At 42.4% G+C, this 21,538-nt stretch overlaps 1 protein-coding gene across 1 annotated transcript in view; it reads left to right on the top strand.

The window, feature by feature from the left end:
• Window position 1: 1 nt before the first annotated feature.
• The window catches only part of LOC110528811 (secretory phospholipase A2 receptor-like), a 30,137-nt gene continuing 8,600 nt past the window's right edge, over window positions 2-21,538 (top strand). Inside the window, exons 1-19 of the mRNA XM_036984416.1 lie at window positions 2-308; window positions 1,786-2,166; window positions 8,528-8,701; window positions 8,862-9,026; window positions 9,314-9,427; window positions 9,731-9,877; window positions 12,488-12,682; window positions 13,368-13,525; window positions 13,646-13,756; window positions 15,525-15,637; window positions 15,767-15,939; window positions 16,753-16,961; window positions 17,231-17,376; window positions 18,328-18,548; window positions 18,990-19,025; window positions 19,194-19,354; window positions 20,182-20,246; window positions 20,428-20,531; window positions 20,620-20,798. Coding sequence (XP_036840311.1) covers window positions 170-308; window positions 1,786-2,166; window positions 8,528-8,701; window positions 8,862-9,026; window positions 9,314-9,427; window positions 9,731-9,877; window positions 12,488-12,682; window positions 13,368-13,525; window positions 13,646-13,756; window positions 15,525-15,637; window positions 15,767-15,939; window positions 16,753-16,961; window positions 17,231-17,376; window positions 18,328-18,548; window positions 18,990-19,025; window positions 19,194-19,354; window positions 20,182-20,246; window positions 20,428-20,531; window positions 20,620-20,798 — 2,991 coding nt within the window. The 5' untranslated portion in view covers window positions 2-169. The remainder of the gene's footprint in view (window positions 309-1,785; window positions 2,167-8,527; window positions 8,702-8,861; window positions 9,027-9,313; window positions 9,428-9,730; window positions 9,878-12,487; window positions 12,683-13,367; window positions 13,526-13,645; window positions 13,757-15,524; window positions 15,638-15,766; window positions 15,940-16,752; window positions 16,962-17,230; window positions 17,377-18,327; window positions 18,549-18,989; window positions 19,026-19,193; window positions 19,355-20,181; window positions 20,247-20,427; window positions 20,532-20,619; window positions 20,799-21,538) is intronic.

Here is a 21,538-nt window from a genome sequence, read left to right as displayed (position 1 = left end):
CCGACCCCCGCTCCAAAAATTGTCTGGAAGAAATTTAGGCTATGCTTCCTTTACTACCCCGCAGAGACCTTGGGCCGTGACGTCGCGATTAACCCAACTTTTGGAAAGTTCTTCAGGAGGAAAACAACCACGGAACTGTTTCCTTTTTATTCCGCAATTTGTCGTCGAAATGAGAATACATTTATCACGCTGTACAGAATCTCTAGGAGTGCTCTTGATAATCTGTGCAATAGTGTTTGTGAATAACTGCGACTGTGCGATTGAAGACGATGTGGTGTTGGAGAAGAAAGATCTTTCCGAACTCTACAGTAAGTTCAGCTCAGGCTGCATCGAACATCAACATGAGTCCACTAGTAACCTACTATCCAGGTTTTATTTTATATAATTAGAAATGATAGGTCAGTCATGCAAGTCAGGACAAGGAAGTCTACAATAAGAAAAACTCGATTGTTTCCCTGTGTATGTAAGTGTGGTATACTGCATGCAAGACAAGATATTTGCATAGGTTTCTGTAGGCTACAGCGCTGCGCCGCTGGATGCGTGGCGAGATTCTTTGTATTATCCTCGGTTTCGATTATGGAAAAATACAATAAACAATATAGGACAAGGTAGTTAAATTGTTGTGTAATCTGGACTGGAAGTACTGCAAAATGGTTTCGTAATAAGAACACGTTGTCCATATTATGCATGATCAATTAATGAATGGACTCATTATGTGACCAACAGGCTTCTGAATCAGATTGGACAAGTCAGAAAGAATAAAACATCAACGTTGATGCTGTTATGGGTAGAGGGACGGACAGATTCGGGTCAGGTAAATGTAACCATGGATAGACTCTTTGCACAGTATAGCAACTGTAGGCTGCAGAGTGTAGATTTCCCTGGTGTAAACAGGAAATAGCTCAAATTGGGTCATGAAATTATGCACACAAAAAAAGGAATGACAGGAGGACACACGTATTTTTATTTTATTTTAATTGAACCTTTATTTAACTAGGCACACAAACATACACAGAGAGAGCGAGAGAGAGAGAGAGAGAAACAGGCTCAGACATGCTGTTTGATTGGGCACAGGGAGTAGGTCTGTCCGATGACCTAAACTCTAGTCTCCAGTCTCATTGAATTTGAAATGTTTATTGGATATGACAATCTAGGCTAGTAGTAATGTTGTTATTGTAATGTTATTATGCATATGACTAATAATACATTTTAGCAGCCTGTAAACATTCACACTTGTTTCAGACATGTGTATAGGAGAATGACATGGATGGGCCCTGAACAATAAACCGTTCGGGAATAGTTTCGGCTGTTCGTGCGCACAAAACATTTTCTAGAGGCAAGCCGAAGTCAACACCCCTTTTGTCGGTCAATGGGCAGCAGTAGGGATTCTTCAATAAAGTGTTTGTTGCCATTCAACAATAGATTACTCGTATTCGTGCCATTTCTTTACTTGAGAAATACTGCACCAAACAGCTTAGTTGGATTTAAAATCGTGCAACTAAGATTTCTGCAAAAACGTTAAAAATTAACGACAGATATCTGGACTGTTTTGAGGAAGTGTATGCTAGCTACGGCTTCTCAAGCAAAGGTCTTTTAAGAGAGTACGCAAGCACACTCGTTCGGTCCAGCAGAACCAGAGCATACAGAAGCCTTAAGACAGGTCCTTTTAGTGCACAAACACCAATATTAGTGTCGTAGAGAGAGCATAGTAGAGTTTTCAGTAGAATATGCTATTATTCTTCACCACTACCCTACATTTCCACCCATCAATCCCTCTATTCCCAGACAAGGGTCTGTTCATCATGGAGAGTACCCAGTTGAAGCGCTGCATCTCCTCTAACCTGGTCCTGGAGAGCTGTGAGAGGCCCACCCGCCGTATGCTGTGGAAGTGGGTGTCTCGCCACCGCCTCTTCAATCTGGGTAGCAGCCTCTGTCTGGGCCTGAACATCAGCGACTCCACCCAGCCCCTGGGCACCTTCGAGTGTGACTCACCCCTCCGGACCCTGTGGTGGAGGTGCAATGGGAATACGTTGTACGGGGTGTACGGGGCGTCCCAGCTGAAGCTGTCCGTGGCTGGACGCCTGGTGGTGGTCAAGAGGGCCAGTTATCATCAGTGGCGGAGGTACTCTACACCGGGGGAGGGGCCATGTGCCTATCCTTATGAGGGTAAGTAGTCAACATTAGTGATGCGCGGGTCAGCTGTTTGTTCACCTGCACCCGTCCGCAATTGCTAACAACCCATTCGTAACCACCCGACCCTAACCCGCAATATAGAAAATGCGCTGTACAGTCAGAGAAGGTGGAACGATTTTTTGGACAGGCCTTTTTAGATAGGCATATGTTACTGCTTATAATTTCCTTACATTTTGGTAGACTATTTGTCAGTCAATGAACTTGTCTGTAGTTAGATACATGCAGCTACTCTTGGTCATTACTTGTTGCCCTAGAAGACTAAATAAACCCTTGCTCATCAGAATAATGTCATACATTTATAGAATAAATGCTTCAATGTAGTTGACATCGATAAAGTTTGTTTTCTCTGTTCTCTTTCGTTCCTGCTTCTCTTGCACGGCAAAGACATTTAGGGACCGGGGAGAAAATGCAATTTGCAGAATTTCAAAATTAAATCAGTTTTAAGAAAATTTAAAGCTGTTAAAATGACCCAACATGTTTTTGATAAGATTTCAGTTAGTTTTGGATGCATATTCTATGTGGTTGAAATACTATCAGCTTTTATTATGCTGAAAAAGATAGCACCTTTACAGACGGTTCCTAACCGCGCATTCATTCTCTCAAGATGCTGAATAAAGTAAATCATATTTCTCCACTCCTGTTTACATTTGGTGGTAGGGCTGAGAATTGCCAGGGACTTCACAATATGCTATTATCAAATCAAATCAAATTTTACTTGGCACCTGCGCCAAATACAACAGGTGTACCGGTAGACTTTACCGTGAAATGCTTACTTACAAGCCCTTAACTAACAATGCAGTTAAAGAAATAGAGTTCAGAAAATATTTACTAAATAAACTAAAGTAAACAATTTGATAAAAAGTAACAATAAAATAACAACAACAAGGCTATATACAAGGGGTGCCGCTACCGAGTCAATGCACAGGGGTACAGGTTAGTCGAGGTAATTTGTACATGTAGCTAGGGGTAAAGTGACTATGCATAGATAATAAACAGCGAGTAGCAGCAGTGTAAAAACAAAGGGGTGTCAATGTAAATAGTCAGGGTAGCCATCTGATTAATTGTTCAGCAGTCTTATGGCTTGAGGGTAGAAGCTGTTAATGAGCCTTTTAGACCTAGAATTGGCGCTCTGGTACCGCTTGCTGTGCGGTAGCAGAGAGAACAGTCTTTGGGTGACTGGAGTTTTTGAATTTTTTGGGGGCCTTCCTCTGACCCTGCCTAGTATATAGGTCCTGGATGGCAGGAAATTTGGCCCCAGTGATGTACAAGGCCGTACGCACTACACTCTGTAGCGCCTTATGCTCAGATGCCGAGCAGTTGCCATACCAGGCGGTGATGCAACCGGTCAGGATGCTCTCGATGGTGCAGCTGTAGAATTATTTGAGGATCTGGGGATCCATGCCAAATCTTTTCAGTCTCCCGAGAGGGGAAAAGGTGTTGTCATGCCCTCTTCACGATTGCCTTGGTGTGTTTGGACCATAATAGTTTGTTGGTGATGTGGACACCAAGGAATTTGAAACTCTCGACCCGCTCCACTACAGCCCTGTTAATGTTAATGGGGGGCCTGTTTCGGTCCTACCTTTCCTGTAGTCCACGATCAGCTCCTTTGTCTTGCTCACATTGAGGGAGAGGTTGTTGTTCTGGCACCACACTGCCAGGTCTCTGACCTCCTCGATACATAATTGCCGATACGACATGTTTTGCAATTCTCGCAGTTCTATATGTATTGCGAGTCAATACTGTGATTTTATTGCGATTCAATGTAAAAAATATATATATATTGCTTACGATACGATATATCTTCAAAAATAGTATCCCGATATGTAACTGTATGGATTTTTTCCCCCAATCACTATTGGTGTATCTTTTTACTGCAATAAATAATAGATTTAGCAGAAGTTCATATTGTTAGGCTATATGAGAAGTTCTAGACCTACAGTCAGTGTGCAGAGTTCAGTTTTATTTTTATTTAAAACAAATGGACAGCCTTGTTTTAATCCTCTTGACAGTATAATTACAACAAAAAAAAATCCTAGATCCTTTATATTGGGCAGACAGACCAGTTCCCTCCCTCCTCCCACTGCCACCCGCCTCCTCCATTTTTGGGGCAATGCTGTAATCAATTGGTTGTACACTTGGATTGAGCAGACCTTCCCGCACAATTCTGATAACTCCATGAAGGACATAACTCTACCATTACAATTTACAATATAATTTAAGAACAAAATACCCTTTTCAAACATCTTTCCCATAAATACAGGGGGATGAAATTGAAATTGTAGCCAGCTCTGCAATGCTTGTTTGAAAAAGACAGATACTCTGAAAAAAGAATAATTTTCAATTAATCGAAAATGAGACATGGCAATCTAAACAAAGGCAAAAATAAAAAAATGATCAATGGATGAGCTTTTATTAATAATAAAGATAACCATTTAGGGTTCAAATAAAACTTTTGAATGAGTGAAGCATTTAGAGAGAGGTTTAGTGCTTTTATATTTAATAATCTCAACCCATCCAATTCATATTCATTATATAGATAGGCTCGTTTTATTTTGTCTGATTTAGCGTCCCAAATAAAGCGAAATATTTTTTGCTCATATGATTTGAAAAATGAATCATCAGGAGTAGACAGTGCCATAAGTAAGTGAGTAAACTGAGATATGACTAAGGAGTTAATCAGGGCAATTTTTCCATAAATAGACAGGTATTTACCTCTCTATGGTTGCAGGATCTTGTCTATTTTTACAAGTTTTCTATTGAAATTCATTGTGGAGAGCTTATTTATATATTTTGTGATATGAATACCGAGTATGTCTACTTCACCATCAGCCCATTTTATAGGTAAGCTGCAAGGAAATGTAAAAGTTGTATTTTTAAGGATCCAATACGTAATATTGTACACTTATCATAATTAGGTTTTAGTCCAGAGAGTACAGAAATGTTATCTAGATCTTTAATGAGACGTTGCAGGGATCTAGCTTGTGGACTTAACATACAACTTGAGTCATCGGCATACATGGACACCTTTGTTTTTAAGCCTTGGATTTCTAATCCTCTAATGTTGTTATTGGATCTGATTTTAATAGCATTTAGATGGCCATAACGAATCGATATGGTGACTGCGGACACCCTTGTTTAACTTCTCTTGACAATTCAAAACTCTCTGAGAAGTAGCCGTTATTTACTATTTTACACCTGGGGTTGCTATACATTCTTTTTTTTACCCATTTTATAAGAGAATTACCAAAATTGAAAAAATAAAATCTAGTCTTACTTTATCAAATGCCTTTTCAAAATCCGCTATATATACCATTCCTGGCTTCTTATATGTTTCATGATGTTTTATTATTTCTAGTAGTTGTCGTATATTATCTCCAATGTATCGTCCATGTAAAAAACCTGTCTGATCAGGATGAACAATACCTGGTAAAACCCTTTTAATTCTGAGTGCTATGCATTTTGCTAGTATTTTTGCATCACAACATTGAAATGTAAGGGGCCTCCAGTTTTTTAGATAGACTGGGTCTTAATATTTCCTTGTTTTTTTTTTGAGTCTTGTTTTAAAAGTAGAGAAATCAGACCTTCCTGCTGAGTACCTAACAGACTACCATTTCTATAGGAGTAGTTAAAACAATCTAACAATGGAGCTTTTAATATATAAAAAAAATACCTGATATACCTCTACCGGTATGCCATCAAGCCCTGGGGTTTTTCCAGACTGAAAGGATTTAATAGCCTCAAAGTTATTCCTCTGTAATTTGGCCTTCACACCGATCTTTCTGTACATTTGTTAATTTTCCATTTCTTATATTATTTGGAAAGAATTCCTTACCGTAATCTTCATTCAGTGGGAAAGAGAACATCTGCCTAAAATAATTAGCTTCCTTTTTTAAAATATAATTTGGAGAATCATAGATGACTCCGTCTTCAGTAACGAGTTTCTGCACATTATTTTTGTTAGCATTCCTATATTAGAGATTCAGGAAGAATTTTGTGCATTTTTCTCCATATTCCATCCAGTTTGCTTTATTTTTTTAATAGATTACTTTAGATCATTCTTGAATAAGTTCCTCAGGTTCTTTTTGTTTTTCCTCTAACTTATTTTCTATCTCTGTAGTATCGTTTTTATTGCTATCTACCTGTACTATTAGTTCATGGATTTCCCTTGTTAGTCTTGTTTCTTTAGCCAGAAACTGATTTTTTAATATGGATGAATATTGAATTGAATGACCCCTGAAGGTTCATTTAAAGGTATCCCAAACAACAAGGGGATTTGCTGAACCTATATTATACTGGAAAAATTCAGTTGTAAATGATTTTGTCTTAGTTAAAAATAAGTTGTCCTCCAATATCCCCGTCCACGTGGAAAATCTATAAGTTATGTGTTATGTGAATGCCAATTAGATGATGATCCGATCGCATTCTGTCTCCTATTACATTTTTTTCAACCTTTGATGCAAGAGAGAAAGAGACAGGAAAGTAGTCAAGACGACTAGCTTGATTAAGTCTCCTCCATGTATATGGCACTAGGTCGGGGTTTTTTAGTCTCCAAATATCCACTATTTCTAATGTGTCCATAATATTTGTGATTTCCTTAAGGGCACGGTGATGATAGTTTGTAGAGTGATTACATTTATGGTCCATTGAGGTACTTAACACTGTGTTATAGTGTCCTACCATAATGATTAGATCATTTGTAAGTTCAATAAATTGGTGTTAATGTTTTCGAAGAGGTGTGGATCATCCTGATTTGGACCATATAGATTAATGAGCCAAATCTCTTTTTCGTCCACTTTCATATTCAAAAGGATTCCACCTTCCTTGCGAATCATTCCTGACTATTTGCAAATTCAGATCAAATTTTTTGTTAATTAATATCATCACACCCTTTGAGTTCCTTTGTCCATGACAGAAAATTATTTCACCACCCTATTCCTTTTCCCACGCAACTTCATCTAAGGATGTAGAGTGAGTTTCCTGTAAACAGTATATGTGATATTAGTTTACCCTTTAGCCATGTAAAGACTGATCTTTTTTAAATAATCTGCCAAACCGTTACAATTATATCTAGCTCTACTTATTTGACCCCTTACCATAACTAGATTCTATTCTCAGTCTAAATTGACCATAATTGGTGCTTGTAAAGTTACTTCCATCAGAGGTATTATGAAGGTCAAAACTAGAGCTTTCAAATGTCTGATATTTAGAATTCAAGAAATAGGTTCTAGCAATATTTTTTTTATTCCCTTGCCTGTTTGCCTGTGAGCCAATGCCACAGATGTTAGAACATTGAGACAAGTTATGTGTGTAACAAATCTGAGTAGGTTGATGTGTATGCTATTGGATAGGATATAATGAGAGTGTGTATGATGTCCGTATAAGAGTAAGACTATAATGTGGGATGTCCAAATAAATAATAACTCTGCCAATTTGCATGTTTGAGTGTCTATGTGTGTAACCTATAGTGCGTATAGCCTTAATATTCATAATTGTAATCCATATCGGAGTTCATATTATTAGGCTATATGAGAAGTTCTACACCTACAATCAGTGTGCAGGGTTCAGTTTAGCTGCTCTCACATTTAACCCATCTGAACAGTACAGTTACCTTGACGAGCCGTTTTGAAGTCCCCGTCTTGTGACTCAAATTTGTGTAGCGCCTCACCATCACCATAACATAGCCAGCACTGCTGTAATACTGTTTTACCACTTCACCAAAACTTTCCCAAAACGTTAGACTACTGTTCTGGCCCTCCCTTCTAGTTCATTTGAACTCTCCATTTGGCAGATTATTTCTTACTGAATTAAGCTCCGACGTTGTTCCAAAAAGCATTTGGCAATTGGTGTGTATTTGGCGCCCTACGGTTAGGCCCTAATGTTTAGGCTTAGGCTAGCCTACGCACTAACGCGAGACAAAACCAATACAAGAAAAACCTCATTGTAGCCTATACATATGAATTGCATAAGAAGGATACATTTCTGGATTTTTAATGCCTTGTTTTCTCTATATTCAGCCGCCTGCCATCCACCCGTCCTTCATCCACACAATATTGCATGGCACTAAACCCACCCGCCCTGCGGATATAACCGCGGGGGGCTGCGGGTTATGAGTCAACCCACGCACCACTAGCATACCTAGTATATTATAGTAGTGACATGCACTGACTGTCCTCTTTCTACAAAGACAGTTTCATTGAGACACAGCTCTTTTGATATTACTGCAGCCGTGCAAATGCCAATCATCACTTACATAAGAAAACGAACAGACTGGATCACTATAGGACCGTGAAAATGAGCCCAAAGAAGGGGGTAATGACAATTTTTTTCTCTGTAGAGATCCACACACTGTTGGGTAATGCCCACGGCATGCCTTGTGCCCTGCCGTTCAAATACAACAACAAGTGGTACTCGGAGTGCACGGCAGAGGGGCGCGAGGACCACCATCGCTGGTGTGCCACCACCAGTCGATACGACCAGGATGAGAAATGGGGCTTCTGTCCCAGTCAAGGTGATGCACACTCATACACATGCATACACACACACACACAAACACACGCACGCACGCGCGCACACACACAACAGTATTGTTGTACAGTGTGGGTTTGATCAAATTTCTTTGAAACAAAACAACCATGATAATATTCAAATGTCTTTGTCTCTGCTTTCAGAGTTGAGCTGCGATACGTTCTGGGACTCGAACCAGGAGAGCCGTGCGTGTTACCAGTTCAACCTGTACACCATCCTGACGTGGAGCCAGGCCGACTCCTCCTGCATGGCCCAGGGAGGAAGTCTACTCAGCATCACTGACCTCACTGAACAGATGTACATCAGAGGTATGACAACTCGTCTCTAAACTATTGCAAACTCTGAACTATTTTACCACTATATTTAATAGTTCTATTTCAAAATGTAAAACTTTAATTCAACTTTTAGTCAGGAAAGGAGACAAGGTGGGTGGTTTGGTCTGAGCTACACATACTGTATAAACTCTATAAACGATAAACTCTTGGGTGAGGTATTATGCCTTAAAACGGACTTGTGTTCATAGTTTTGCTTATTCAGGACAAGATGTTTTGCCCAGAGTTAGTGGTATTCATGTGTTTGGTTCTGTGTCTTTCAGAGCGGCTGGCTGACGTGGGGGTGACGGTGTGGATTGGACTGAACCATCTGAGTGAGAGGACAGGGTGGCAGTGGTCTGATGGAGCTCCTCTATCCTTAGTCAACTTCACCTCAGGTAAGAGAGTTTTTTCTGCTCTCCAACCTTTTCACTCCCACACCAAGGCCCAGATTCCTCCTTTACGATGTGAATGAACAGCATTGGCGTTAGTGATAATATGTAATATCTTCATGTAGCCCTCTGAAGTGGAGTTTCTTGCCATTTTGCTCAAACCGGTACAGTCAAATGGATCTCAGCGGTGTGAATCAAGAAGTTCCTGCTGTAGCAGTGGTGGGAGCCAGAAATGTGTGTTTGAAACTAGGCCAACGTTTCTCCCTTTCTACCTGTAACTCCCCCGTTACCTGTGTTGGTCTCTCCCAGGCCTATCCTCCAGCCCACTGCAGGACAACAGACAGTGTGGAGTGTATAACTCTGGGGGGCACCAGTGGCAGAGTCTGTCCTGTGATTCTGCTCTACCCTACATCTGTAAGAAGACCCACAATGACACCAGGAGAGCTGAGCCTCTTGGTAAGACGTCAATGGTCCTATATGTTTCATATTGTGACCCTAACCTGGTCCCATATCTGTTTGTGCAAAACCGTGTTTGTCATGACAATGAGTGACAGAGAGTTGGCGTGATAGCACAAACAAACTGGCGCTCAGTCTATTGTTGCCTTAGTGCTCAGCCATCGTACTACAAGAAATGATTCATAATCTGCACTGTAACGGAAAACGGTAAATTATACGGTAATTTGGGGTATTTTCAACAGTAAAATACTCTGAAATGTTTTACTGCAGCATACTGTAAATAATGGTGCATTGTGTGAAAATGTTGTGGGCGGGGCATAGAATTGCTGTATTTCGAATGGTACTGTAATTCCAACCCACAGAATACAGTACCGTACCTAAGCTTTGGAGCGCCAAAAACCTTTTGACCGCTAGTGGGTGCATGGTATTGTTGTTTCTGGCTAATTAACATATTTTGAGGCGTTCCTTGTAATAGGCTATATTTGTTGCACCTGGAAGTGAGAATGTTGTTTTGTTGGTCTGTTTTGTTGGTCTGTTTTGTGTGTCTGTTTTGTTGGTCTGTTTTGCACTGTCGTCGCTGCCAGTTTGGAAGCCTTTGTCAAGGCCTCTAGAAGTGTAAGTGATATAAAACACCAAATATTAATTCATATATTGTAATGTGTAAACACTTTACCTAGCAGTCAACCTGCTTGCTAATGTAAAATACTGTGAAATAGAAACCCCTTCCCTTAATGAATTTCATGAATTCATCCATTCATTAATTCATCCATTCATTAGTTCATTACGATCGCAGTAGCATTCACTTTATTTTTTACAGTATAATACAGTATAATACAGTATATGTTAAGGTATTGTACCGTGTATTATTACACAGTACTTGCTTTGATACCGTATTTATATTACAGTAGGTGTACTGTTATATGAAGTACAGAATTTGACTTGCCACCGAGCTGCCTGTAAGGTACTGTCAGATTCACAGTAAGCCCTTTACATTGTGGTTTATAGGCAGTGATTACACGTAGAGGCTGATAAAAAGGTCCACCTGGCTCTAGGGCCTAGGGAATTATTAAACTGCGTCCCAAATAGCACCCTATTCCCTATATAGTGTACTACTTTCGACCAGGGCCCATAGGCTTCTGGTTAAAGTAGAGCATTATGTAGGCAATAGGGTGCTATTTGGGACTTATGCACAGAGTTTGGTTGTGTTTGGTACTTGAATCAGCTGTCTCTGTCTGGCTCAAGAGGGCTTGGTGAGCAATCCCATTTGTCATGTTCTTATACACAGTCTCCAACTAGGACTTGTTAACAGTTCTGAACAGCCCTTTCTAATAGGTCAAACTGCATAACCATGAGCAACGTTTGGCTGTTTGTTTTGGTTGATACGGATGACTCAACTGTTTCTGTCTGGCTCGCGAGCCGTCTGGTGAATTATCCACCTGTAATGTTCCAAAACAATGTTCTCTCCAACAAGATCTGTTGAATGGTACTGAAAAAAACTTCTCTAACAGGTCAGCATTTGGGCACAGCTTGGTTGTTTTTTCCTGATAGTGTTCTTGTTATTTATCACAGTTCTAGTAGAAGTCTTGTTATTTATTCCAGTTCTAGTAGTAGTCTTGCTATTTATTCCAGTTCTTGTAGAAGTCTTGTTATTTATTCCAGTTCTAGTAGAAGTCTTGTTATTTATTCCAGTTCTAGTAGAATTCTTGTTATTTATTCCAGTTCTAGTAGAAGTCTTGCTATTTATTCCAGTTCTAGTAGAAGTCTTGTTATTTATTCCAGTGACAGTAGTAGTCTTGTTATTTATTCCAGTTCTAGTAGAAGTCTTGTTATTTATCCCAGTTCTAGTAGAAGTCTTGTTATTTATTCCAGTTCTAGTAGAAGTCTTGTTATTTATTCCAGTTCTAGTAGTAGTCTTGTTATTTATTCCAGTGACAGTAGAAGTTCTGAGTCACTCCAGTGTGCGATGTCGTTTGAAGGATTCTACAAATGGAATGGGAGAGGAGCTTCAGCTAGCAGCTCAACAGCTGGGTTCCACCTGGAACATGAACTCTTGACCACGGCTTCTTCCACGCTAGGCTATAACAGGGCTATAACAGAAAACACATGTTGTGTATGGTTCAGTATTCATGGCACTGGAAATGTTTTAAAATGGAGAATGTGTGTTCTTATTTGACAAGTTCAAGTAGTACACCTCCATTTTTAGAATGTTTCCACCTAGGACCGAACTTCCATTTACAGCCTTCTTTCATTTATAATTCTCCAGAGTGATGAACGACACTTGGAAGAGTGGCAATGGGAGATTACTTGTTTGTGTGTATGCATTGATATGTAGGCTACGTGTGCCTTTAAAAAAAAAATGCATGTAGTTCTGTCTTTGAGCTGTTCTTGTCTATTGATGTTTTGTATTATGTCATTCCGTGTTATGTTTCATGTTTTGTGTGGACCCCAGGAAGAGTAGCTTCCCCTTTTGCAACAGCTAATGGGGATCCTAATAAAATACCAAATTTCTCTCTTTTACCCCTGAGTCTTAGAATGACAGGTGCCTATGTTTTTGTACTGAATTGGACCGTTACCTCTCGTCTCCTTTCCTCTCCGTCACCCCGTCCCCAGATAACTGGTTGTACTACCGCACGGCGTGTTCCGAGGGCTGGCTGGCCCACAACCGTTACTGCTACAAAGCCCTGGCAGAGGCTGAGGCAGGGAGCTGGGAGGAATCCTCCACTGCCTGTAACTCCGTAGGGGCCAACCTCACCAGCCTACACTCTCTATCTGAGGTAGAGCTGCTGCTGGGCCTGCTGGCTAACTGTGAGTCTGGATCTGGGGTTCTATAGTCTAGTATGGATGTTAGTTACTTTATGTGAGTCTGGATCTGGGGTTCTATAGTCTAGTATGGATGTTAGTTACTTTATGTGAGTCTGGATCTGGGGTTCTATAGTCTAGTATGGATGTTAGTTACTTTATGTGAGTCTGGATCTGGGGTTCTATAGTCTAGTATGGATGTTAGTTACTTTATGTGAGTCTGGATCTGGGGTTCTATAGTCTAGTATGGATGTTAGTTACTTTATGTGAGTCTGGATCTGGGGTTCTATAGTCTAGTATGGATGTTAGTTACTTTATGTGGTGTTCTATGTTCTGGGATAGTGTGGACATCATAAAGGATCACGGGAGTTGTAGCGATGAGACAAGATAGTAACTACTAACAATTGGATACCACGAAATTGGGGAGAAAAGGGTACAAAATGTAAATTAAATTACAAAAAAAATATATACACACATACACAACATACTTAGTTGATTTGTCAACATTTCAAAAACAACTACCGGAAAGACAATTGTCTTGGCGACGCCGATTGTGCGTCGCCCCACGGACCTCCCGGTTGCGGCCGGCTGCAACAGAGCCTGGGCACGAACCCAGAGTCTCTGGTGGCACAGACCACTGCGCCACCCGGGAGGCCATGTGTGTATATTTACGTATATGTGTGTACTGTAGTCTCAAGGTCTGGCTCAGAGGTGTGGATCGGCCTGATAAAGAAGCTATCGTCTTCAACTGTAGATTGGTCAGACGGCTCCCCAGTCGACCTCACTCTCTGGCACGTGCATCATCCTACCCATAGCAACAGTCAGCTCTGTGCCAAGACTGACATAAAGGTACGGCCAACCCGAATCCTTTTTACTGATGACTACAGTTTGCTGTTGGTTCGTCATCGTTATTTGAATGAATATAGTAAATGACTCAAATGTGTGTGTGTGTGTGTGTGTTCGTCCTAGGAGGGGAACTGGCTGTTGGCACCATGCGATGAGAAGCTCCCTGCAGTGTGTAGGAGAGCAGGACTTCTGCCCCTACACCCCACTGGAGCAGGGGACGAGGGCTGTCCTGAGGTAGGCACACACACGCACACGCAACCGGACGCGACCGGGAGGTCCGTGGGGCGACGCACAATTGGCCTAGCATCGTCCGGGTTAGGGAGGGTTTGGCCGGTAGGGATATCGGCTTGCGGCTTGGTTGGGTTGTGTATCGGAGGACGCATGACTTTCGACCTTCGTCTCTGCCGAGCCCGTACGGGAGTTGTAGCGATGAGACAAGATAGTAGCTACTAACAATTGGATACCACGAAATTGGGGAGAAAAAGGGGTAAAAAAATAAATAAAAAATAAACCCTACATCATATCATCGCTGCATAAGTCCTAGCCCTGAGCAGAAGAATGCTACAGCTGCCATATCCATGGAAGGTGAAACTGAAATTCAACATAGCGCTCTTATCAATCTTAACTCAACTGTTTCCAGAAGAACGTATTTCATGGCACCATGCATTGTTGATTCCATACATCCTTTGTCAGACAGAGGTTCTGTGGAGTGGAAACTGCTGACATTGAGCAGTGTGGTCAGAATAGTGCCGTTCTACATTTCCAGGCATGCATTACCATTGCAGTGAAATATCCTGGTTGGGTTCAGATCCCGGGTTAGGGCGAGTCTGCTCTGCATTCAGTACAATGAGCTGATTCATCAGCTAGATTACTTATTGTCTGACTGTCATGTGGAGCTGTGACCTCTGTTTACGAGGACATGAGCAGATTGACTCATAAAGGCTGTTTCACTGCTCACCATGTCTTAAAACGGACAGGAAATCGCCCTGGAGGAGCAGTATCAATGGACACTAAAAAAATGTGGAACTTCACAGAATAAAGACTTTTTTCAGGGACTGTATTTGGTTGTTTTCAGGCCATGTTGGATAATTCACACAATCACCCGACCTGTGTTGATTGTCAACGGCCTCAGTTGGAAAGGGATTTGACAACATACAGAGAGAATCTCCTTCATCGCGGAGGAACTGGTGTACATTCCTTCCTCGCGCACATGTCGGCAAGTGTTGGGGAGGTGGGAGTGAAATGTAGGACACTTGTCAAAACACCACTACTTCCTGTCCCTAAGACACTTCCCAAAAGTCCCCCTCAAGCCCCCTCCAGTCCTAACAGATGGGCCCAGTCATAGCCCTAACCCCCCACCGCCCCGTTCCCCTGACCCCAATCCTCCACGTGTGTTTGCTTGTATTAGCCACTGCCGTCTACTGCTAATTCCAAACTATGCGGCTCTTACTGCCAGAATGTTTGGAGTGTAACACACACTCCTGAGCCTCTCCTGTTGCTATTCGTGTCCACCGGCCCAAACTCTTTTCAGGTGTCTGTGTGGACTAATGTGTGAGCCTGGCTCCCACCTCTAGTCCATCTCCTCCAGTATATTCAGCGCATTGTCTTGGCTGTCCTCCCTCTTGCATGGTGTCTGCAGTAGTAGAAATATTCACCCATATAATGTTTATTTTTTATTTTGATTCATTTAATCTAACTGACATACAGATGTAGGACCTTAATTTGATCACTCGTTTTGTCCCTTCAAATTTACCTGCACTACAGGAAATGCAAACTTGTAGTGTATTCGAGGTTACGAAAGGCTTCTGAAGTTTGTAATTTCCACTTTAATTTCAGACTTTACTTGCCTTAACAAAAAAAAAATGGATCAACCCCTACAAACAATGTCTATTGGTTATAATCCACATAATAATCCAAATTTCCTGCTGCTGTGCGGGATTATTTTCCTACTGTAGCAAACTGGCTCAAATTAGGATCCTACACCCGTATGTCTTCCCCACAGGATTGGAAGTGGAAGGGCCACTCTTGCTACATGGTGACGAGCCACGAGCAGAGCTATGAAGACGCTGTCAAGGGTTACTACTGCAAGGCTCCTCTGGTCACAGTGGAAAACAGGTCTGATTTCTGACTCAGACTTCTCATCTTAATCATTTCTTACACACTGCACCTCAAATGGGAACTCCCATATTTCATAGTGACAAGAATACATTGTTATGAATGATTGTTGATTTCTCTCCGTGGCAGGTTTGAGCAGGCCTTTCTGAACAGCCTGGTAAATGAGATGGGAACCAACGGTAGTGTATATTACTGGACGGCCCTACAGGACCAGGGTAGCCAAGGAGAGTACAGCTGGCTGGGGGGACACAACGGATCCACCCTACCCCTGCTCTATACAAACTGGAACAGGCATCAGCCAGGTAGGGAAGGGAGACGTGGTGGCGTGGGCGTGAGCAGAGAAACAAATCTGACCTTGGATCAGTGGACAGAGACAAACTTCAACCTACTCTATGTCAATCAACAGTCTCCCTGGTAAACACTACTGTTTTGTCGTAGTGGATCGAGGGATATATGAGAACTATGATGTTCCCTCTATTCACACTCCACTGTTAACAGTCTTCCCTCTCTTCCCCGCTGGCATGTTGTCTCGATCACACAGACCAGACAGACAGAAAGACAGACAGACAGACAGACAGACAGAAAGACAGAAAGACAGACAGACAGACATAGTTGTGGGTTAGTTTAGCCCCAGGTGGATGTATCTGCTGTCCTTCATTCACTTCACTTCACACCGCGGCCTAGTCCCAAATGGCACACTATTCCCTATGTAGTGCTCTACTTTAGTAGTGCACTGTGAAGGGAATAGCTGAATAGAGTGCCGTTTGGGATGCTAATGAGTTGAAGTGTAATTTAGGTTTGACAATCTCAGCCTCCTTCAGTCAGTGTGAGAGCATCATTAATCATGCTGTTGCTATGGTGAAATGGCAGGATGACTTTGAAGTAGAATTCCCATCATTTAGTTAATTAAAAACAGTTTTGCCAACACTCTAACCAATGCATGCTTAAATTGGCATTGTGGATCTGTTTCTCACAGCTAACAGTCTCTTTATTTCTTTCTCTCTCCCTCTCTCTCTCTCTTCCCCCTCTCTCTCTCTCTTCCCCCTCCCTCTCTCTCTGTCTCTCTCTCTATCCCCCCCCCCCCTCTCCCTCTCCCTCTCTCCTCCCCTCTTTAGTCAGTGCAGGTGGCTGTGTGGCTATGACAGGCGGCCAGGCCTTGGGTCACTGGGAAGTGAAGGACTGCAAATCCCAGAAGGCCTTGTCAGTTTGTAAACAGAGCATCAGTGGTTACCAGGAGGTCCTGTTCCCCACAGTCCATATTGACGCTTACGCCCCCTGTCCTCCAGGCTGGGAATCACACTCCGACCTGCTCCACTGTTACAAGGTCATCTGCCTTTCCTTCTCTTCTCTTCTCCCCTCTCCATTCTATCTCTTCTCCTATTTCTATTTTCCTCAATTTCTCGTGTCTTCCTCAGTTATTAACTTGTTGCGAAAAGCAATGCTTATGCTACCACTGTGAGGGAGTATGACAAGATCACTGGAATTCTCTAAATAATAGAGGTTGCCCCCATTAGCTGTCACTTGAAAACCAACATCGATAAGGAGATGCTGTAGTCTAGGAGACGGAGTGTCATTGTTGACTGTGGTCCTCAGGCGTTCCACAGCGAGAAGGTCCTGATGAAGCGGTCGTGGGAAGACGCTGACTTCTTCTGCCAGGCTCTAGGAGCTCAGCTGGCCAGCTTCCACCACTACAAGGAGCAGGTCTTCGTCAAAGGACTCCTCCACTCCATGTTTGATGGGTTAGTTACTGTGCTTCACAACCTACAGCCCTGTTTTCCCCTTTTTATAATACTGTGTTGTCCGAGGGAATCAAGAACACACATTTTCTTCAGGAAATACCTGTACCTTTTCTAGTTTTACCTGTGATTATAGATTACTCCTATTCATTATGTCATCTATTTCTAGTTTTACCTGTGATTATAGATTACTCCTATTTATTATGTCATCTATATCTAGTTTTACCTGTGATTATAGATTACTCCTATTCATTATGTCATCTATTTCTAGTTTTACCTGTGATTATAGATTACTCCTATTTATTATGTCATCTATTTCTAGTTTTACCTGTGATTATAGATTACTCCTATTCATTATGTCATCTATTTCTAGTTTTACCTGTGATTATAGATTACTCCTATTCATTATGTCATCTATTTCTAGTTTTACCTGTGATTATAGATTACTCCTATTCATTATGTCATCTATTTCTAGTTTTACCTGTGATTATAGATTACTCCTATTTATTATGTCATCTATTTCTAGTTTTACCTGTGATTATAGATTACTCCTATTCATTATGTCATCTATTTCTAGTTTTACCTGTGATTATAGATTACTCCTATTCATTATGTCATCTATTTCTAGTTTTACCTGTGATTATAGATTACTCCTATTCATTATGTCATCTATTTCTAGTTTTACCTGTGATTATAGATTACTCCTATTCATTATGTCATCTATTTCTAGTTTTACCTGTGATTATAGATTACTCCTATTCATTATGTCATCTATCCCCTGCCTGCCTGCCTGCCTGCCTGCCTGCCTGCCTGCCTGCCTGCCTGCCTGCCTGCCTGCCTGCCTGCCTGCCTGCCTGCCTGCCTGCCTGCTTGCCCGCCCGCCCGCCCGCCCGCCCTGCCTGCCTCTCTCTCTCTCTCTCTCTCTCTCTATATACTCCTCTTTCTCTTTTTCAGAACAGAGGGTCGTTGGTTCTGGGTGGGCTTGAATAAGAGAGACCCCCAGTCAGCAGGATCTTGGGAGTGGTCTGACGGCACCCCCGTGGTGTCCTCCTTCATAGAGGATAAGAACGAGGAGGATGACAGACGTAGATGTGCCGTGTACAGCGACCTGACCAACGCCCTCCTGCCACAGCCCTGCGACACCAAGCACGAGTGGATCTGCAAGGTTCCCAGAGGTAATCATTATTTTCATAACTAATGGATTGGATTGATGTAAAGCCTTTCTGCCTACAGTACATCTCTTACAGGAAAAAACACATGTTTTCATGTGATCTCATGTGAAGTCAATGTGACAACATGTACATTTCATGTGAATCCATGTGGTTTTTCTGTAAGGGATCGTAAGGGGGGAAACTCACCTCTTCCACCATCAACGGCACTGTATATACAGTAAAGAGAAAGGGGGATTCCTGGTCATTTGTACAAGTGAATGAATTCAACAGAAATGTTTCTTCCGCATTTAACCCACATTGAACCTTTATTTAACTAGGCAAGTCAGAGAGGTGTGGGGCTGCCTTCATCGTGTATGGAACGTTTGAAATCTCAAAGTTGCTTATTGATCCTTATAGATTTGAAAATGTTTATCACTAAGAATGTCTGTCTTATTTGTCTCGTAGGCATGGAGCTGAACAAACCCTACTGGTATAATGACCGTAAGTAAATGTTTTCGTTTTTATGTATTTTGTTATATTTTACATTTTTGACGTATTTTATTGAGTTGTTATTCATTTATTTTTATGCTCATTTGTGCTATCGATTGCAGTTGTAACTCTGAGAGGGACTGTGTGATTGGGACTGTGTAACCTTCTTCTGTCCTGTAGAGAACGAGCCCTGGGTGTTCTACAGAGGAGCAGAGTATCTGCTGGCCAAGCAGCCTTTTCCCTGGGAGGGTGTTAACCTGGCCTGTATGATGATGGGCGCCCACTTGCTGTCTGTCCACTCTAAAGAGGAGCTCCGATTCATCAGAGAGCGCATGGGGAAGGTCTGTACACACACACACACACACACACACACACGGGCTGACACACACACTAACGCACACAGTCAGACACACGTTCCGACAGTCACACTCACGGGCCGACACAAGTGAAAACACACTAACATACACACATTCAGACACACACACACGCACACACACACATGCCGACACGGTCATACACACACATACACACACACGAGCCGGCACGAGTTCACACACACAAGCCGACACATTCACACGCGAACGGCCTCATTCCCACAAGTGCCCTCACTCACTTTCTCTCTTACACACACATACAAACACACATGCCGACACGTTCGCACATTTGTGCCCTCGCATACAGGAACAAAATAAAGGGCCTTGTTTCACTACAGCTCAGCGTCTCGGATCAGACTGAAGGGCCCTCTGGTGGAGAGGCTTTTGAAGGCTGTAAAAAGGACAGAGCTGTGGATAAAACAGCAGAGGCTGGGGCCAAGGCTGAGTAGAGGGGCTGAATGAGGCCAAGGCTGAGGAGAGGTGTTGAATGAGGCCAAGGCTGAGGAGAGGGGTTGAATGAGGCCAGGGCTGAGGAGAGGGGTTGAATGAGACCAAGGCTGAGGAGAGGGGTTGAAGGAGGCCAAGGCCGAGGAGAGGGGTTGAATGAGGCCAAGGCTGAGGAGAGGGGTTGAATGAGGCCAAGGCTGAGGAGAGGGGTTGAATGGGCTCTCATGGCGTGAAAGAGGCTGAATGGCTGACCCTTCACTGGAGCGAGGGCAGAATGCAGGAGGAGGATGGTAGTAGGCCTTGAATGAGTGAGATAAGCATTTATTTTCTTCTCTTGGTTCTCTCAGCTCTCTCTGGGGTCGACTGACTGGTGGATAGGGCTGTCCACAGACCTCGTGAGGGAAGAGTTCAGGTGAGTGTTTTGTTTGTTTGTTGAATTCTGTATTTTACCTCACACTCAATGGATTATGCTGTTTCTTTAATGTCGAGGGGGTGTAATAGGAGTGTGTGTGTGTGTGTGTGTGTGTGTGTGTGTGTGTGTGTGTGTGTGTGTGTGTGTGTGTGTGTGTGTGTGTGTGTGTGTGTGTGCGCAGTTGGAGTGATGAGTCCGCTGTGGATTATCAGAATTGGGCAGAAGGAAGCTCCCATGATGCCCCAGTGAAACATAAACAGTGTGTGACCATGTCCTCTATCTCAGGTAAGAACACAGGCACACACACACACACACACACACACACACACACAACACCACGACAGACTTCTCTTTGACGTGTTGCGACCAACAGGTCAGTGGTCGGCGGGTGAGTGTGGCGATCTCCATGCTCACGTATGTAAGTGCCGGACCGTGTCCGTGGTGGAGATTCCCAGAGAGCCTCACTACATCGGAGGCTGTCCAGAGAGATGGCTCTACTTCGGACACAGGGTTCACCTCATTTCGCATCCTTTTATTCATTTCAAAGCCTCTGTATCGTAGGGCTTGAATGGGAGTTTGTGTAGTTTAGTGCCCATTATTTTAGAACCTGATTGCCTAGTCACTTTTACCCCAACCTACATGTACATACTGTATTACCTCAATCGCCTCAACTACCTCGTACTCTTGCACATAGTCTCATTATTGTTATTTTATTGTGTTACTATTTCCTTTTTTATATAGCAAATATTTGTCTTACTTTTTAACTCTACATTGTTGGGTTTGGGCTCGTAGGTAAGTTTACACCTGTTTTATTCGGCGCTTGTGACCAATAACATTTGATTTGATTTGAGTGTTTCTTGGCCATCTGACCGTTGTCATGGAGATTCAGTACTGAGAGAGACTTGGTCATTTCTTAAAATAATCATCATCTTTATTTAATATTGATTAATTATTGCAATAAGGAGGCTGGTCGACCCCCCCCCCCACCCTTGAGTGTTGGACCGAGTAACCTAACCTTAACACAAATGCAGAGTATTATAGTGAGGAAAAAAAGTATTTCCCCCAGTTGTCCTCTGAATCATTCTGATGTTCATTGGCAAACTTCAGACGGACATGTATATGTGCTTTCTTGAGCAGGGGGACCTTGCAGGCGCTGCAGGATTTCAGTCCTTCACACGGTAGTGTGTTACCAATTGTTTTCTTGGTGACTATGGTCCCAGCTGCATTGAGATCATTGACAAGATCCTCCAGTGTAGTTCTGGGCTGATTCCTCACCGTTCTCATGATCATTG

The sequence above is a fragment of the Oncorhynchus mykiss genome, chromosome 7 (assembly GCF_013265735.2).
Source record: "Oncorhynchus mykiss isolate Arlee chromosome 7, USDA_OmykA_1.1, whole genome shotgun sequence".
In the NCBI taxonomy this organism is placed as follows: domain Eukaryota; kingdom Metazoa; phylum Chordata; class Actinopteri; order Salmoniformes; family Salmonidae; genus Oncorhynchus; species Oncorhynchus mykiss.
This window is presented reverse-complemented; position numbering and strand designations above follow the sequence as displayed.